Genomic DNA, 3,333 nt, shown 5'->3' with positions numbered 1-3,333 from the left:
ATAAATTTACATGTGCCACCGGGGGGAGGCCCCAGGGAAGACACAGGACACACTGGAGAGACTATGTTTCTCGGCTGGCCTGGGAACGCCTTGGGGTTCCTCCTGAAGAGCTGGAAGAAGTGGCTGGGGAGAGGGAAGTCTGGGCCTCCCTTCTTAAGCTGCTGCCCCTGCGACCCGACCCCGGATAAGCGGAGGAAGATGGATGGATGGATGCATTTTTGTTTATATTCTCTTTATTTAAAGTGACAAAAGTCTCATTGTCAAATTCCAGAGCTCTAATATAATAATAGATAAATGCAGCCTCTACCCTTTACTATCAGCAGTAGATTACCACTGGATGACCTTAATGATCTAGGTGGGACCAAGCAGGTAGTCACTAAGGTATGGGGACCAAGGCAATGAAGACCTAATAACCACTAAAATCTTCACATAATTGTAGAGAATGCCATTGGAATGATTTGAGAACCAGAGTAACATGGCCGCCTTTCTGTGTGTTAAAATGAAGCTTAAAGTAATCAGACCTGGTTCAGAAGTATGAAGCTAAAGCACTGACAGCTAACATTGACTCTAAAAAGAGATTTGGCATTATGAAGTTTAACATCATAAAATCCAACAATGTTTTTAAAACAAACAGCTTATTAACTATGAAAAGAAACAATGAAGCTGATAATATTATGATGTTTCTCTCTTTTTAAGTTGAACTTTATGTCTTTAATATCAAGAGCTTTCAGAGTTGCTGCAGATTTCTATGGCCCCTCATAACTTTAAGTTAAGTTATGGTCTTTAATTTGCATATACTGATATATTTAGCTAGAAAAGAAAATAATGATATATTGAATAACAGAACTTTTAAGCCCCTTCTACACTCACAAAGTTACTCAGTAATTTACTGGTAATTCTGTTAGACTAATTTTTCTGATTTTCGGATTAATTACTGGGATTAATTTGTAGGTGTTATGACTCCTAACTTTGACAATTCTGGCAACAAACTGCTATAGAGCAAGCTGACAGAACAGAAAAAGACTTTTGAATATCCAATCGTTTTCATAAAAATTACCAGTAAGCAAAAGTCTGTTTGCCTCTGATTTAAGCTGGTTTTGTGGTTGTCATGACCCAGATGACTGAGAATTTGCACAGCTACTTCTAAGTTAAGATTTCAGATTTTGCTGCACTCACAGTTAATTAGGCTATGCTATGATAATAAAGTGTAAGATATTTGAGCTTTACAAAGCGACATTCCTACCTAAAAATAAAATATGTAAGTTCATATTGATACAGGAAAAGCATTTTTTTTTTTTACAGTTTATTCACAAGTTTTGTCACTGTTGTCCACCTTGGCCGTCTGCTATTGCTGCCCCTGGCTGACTAATCCACTTTAATTTGCAAGGAATCATGGGATAAGTTATGACTTAAAGGAATTTTGGTGAAAAAATGACAGAATCAGCCTAGAATGGCTGCCTTCAAACAATGCAGCCCCTGAATATAGACATACACTTAAACTAATGGACTGCAGGTAGATGAGAGGAAGCCAATAAAACCTTCAGATAAACTCTGCCAAATCTGAGCAGATTGTAAATATAATGGACAGCATTATTGGTGAAATGCAAATTGTTGAAAAATAATCAACATTTAAAACACAAGGATCCTTGAATGAACAGAGATAAACTGACCTGCAGACCAGACAAACTTTGGTTCACTGTATTTAGTGTAAAACACTGGTTCTCCTCTTCTTGCTCTGCACACATATCCTGCTGTGTGATTCTGTCCATTAATGAGGTAGGAGTTCTGTTCAATCCAGTTGGTTCTGCCAGTCAGCAGCTCTAAGCTGTAGGAGCTGCTGGAATTTGCTGGAACCACTTTATACCAGAAGAACCTCCATCCTGCAGATGGATGCTCCAACCCCCCACAGCTCAGAATCACTGAGGCTCCAGGACTCAGCCATGATGGAGACACAGAGAGGACAGGCTGAGGTTTATCTGATGGAGACACAGAGAGGACAGGNTGATTATCTAAAACAAATTATTGAACTTCGCAATAATTAGTTTCTTCTCATTATATTTTTTAATAAACCATGAAAGAAACATTGAAGACAAAACTAAGGTTTAAATGTAACTTCTTTCCAGAAAGGGACGTATTGTGAGAGATGATGTTTTCATTTTCTGTCTTCGTCTTATGAAGTTGCAACTCTTCTATTTTTTATATTTCTCCTCTATTGATCTATTTTAAAATATATTTCAGGTTCTCTGTTCTATAGGGAGATGAATTATCTATCATTTTGGCCAAAAACTGCCTTGGAGCAAACATTTAATTAAACACATGAAGCCACATGTTGGAAAAACAGGAAGGTGAAAGAAGGAAGCTCAGCTGAAGGATTTTGAATGAAGAAAATATTTTACCTCCTTATTTCTTAACTTCCAATTTTTCTTGGAGAGCAAATACAACATATCAGTCTCTGGATATTAATGTTATGTTCACAGTAACTGAAGCTTTTACAGTATGTGGAAACACAGGAAAAGGTTAAAGGAAATATCATCAATCATAACCTACCCTGAACAGTGATGTTGACTGCGTTGCTAAAATCTCCTGATCCAGACTCACACCAGTACACTCCACTGTGAGACCAGTCTGTGTTTATAGAACATGAGGATCCAGTCATTGTCCCCCAGTTGGAGCAGTGAATGTCTGATAGTCCACCTGTTTCTGTAAACCTCCTCAATTTCCACTCAGTGTTGTTCCCACTACAGTTCAGAGTGACAGACTGATTGATAAAATGTTGAACTCTGTCTGGAGTCACTGAGAGAGAAGCAGCTGGATGAGAGTCTGAAAATAAATAAACAAATAAAATGATGGTAAAATAATTGCATTGCCTCTTTTTAACAGTCATGTTGAAGAATGTGCTCTAATTTATTGGGACTTTAAAAAGATGTAATTTACAGAAAAATAAACATCAAAGGGGCCTAATCACCTTCTATAGCAAAGACCCTAAACCTCAGATATTCACGTCAAAACAAAGCAATACACACTGCATGAAAAGTGGGATTTTCGTCAATATGTGGCACTGTAGATTGTCGTGGAACTTCAGGTTAGCAGCAGTTTACGACAATTTGCAGGCTTCACCGAAAACTCACGTAAATTGTCAGAAATTGATGTGGACTTTGTTAGGCAGTGTTCCCCCCATGCCTCCCCCCCATGGAATTCTAGGGGAGGCTTTAACATGTAAATGAACATGCTTTGAGCTATACAAATGCAAACCAGGGTTGCAGGGGGGGTTTTACTAGGTAAGAATACAAAGAGATCAGGTATAGCCTCTTACATTTTAGCTTGAATTGATTT

The 3,333-nt window shown here is 38.1% G+C and overlaps 1 protein-coding gene across 1 annotated transcript in view; it reads right to left on the bottom strand.

The window, feature by feature from the left end:
- Positions 1 to 1,591: 1,591 nt before the first annotated feature.
- The window catches only part of LOC107101519 (high affinity immunoglobulin gamma Fc receptor I-like), a 20,414-nt gene continuing 18,672 nt past the window's right edge, over positions 1,592 to 3,333 (bottom strand). Inside the window, exon 6 of the mRNA XM_015400465.1 lies at positions 1,592 to 2,000. Within this exon, the coding sequence (XP_015255951.1) occupies positions 1,630 to 2,000 (371 nt within the window). The 3' untranslated portion in view covers positions 1,592 to 1,629. The remainder of the gene's footprint in view (positions 2,001 to 3,333) is intronic.

Source organism: Cyprinodon variegatus, unplaced genomic scaffold, assembly GCF_000732505.1.
Source record: "Cyprinodon variegatus isolate N-32 unplaced genomic scaffold, C_variegatus-1.0 Scaffold1107, whole genome shotgun sequence".
Classification (NCBI taxonomy): domain Eukaryota; kingdom Metazoa; phylum Chordata; class Actinopteri; order Cyprinodontiformes; family Cyprinodontidae; genus Cyprinodon; species Cyprinodon variegatus.
The sequence above is the reverse complement of the archived record's forward strand: the minus strand, read 5'-3'. Positions and strand labels throughout refer to the sequence as shown.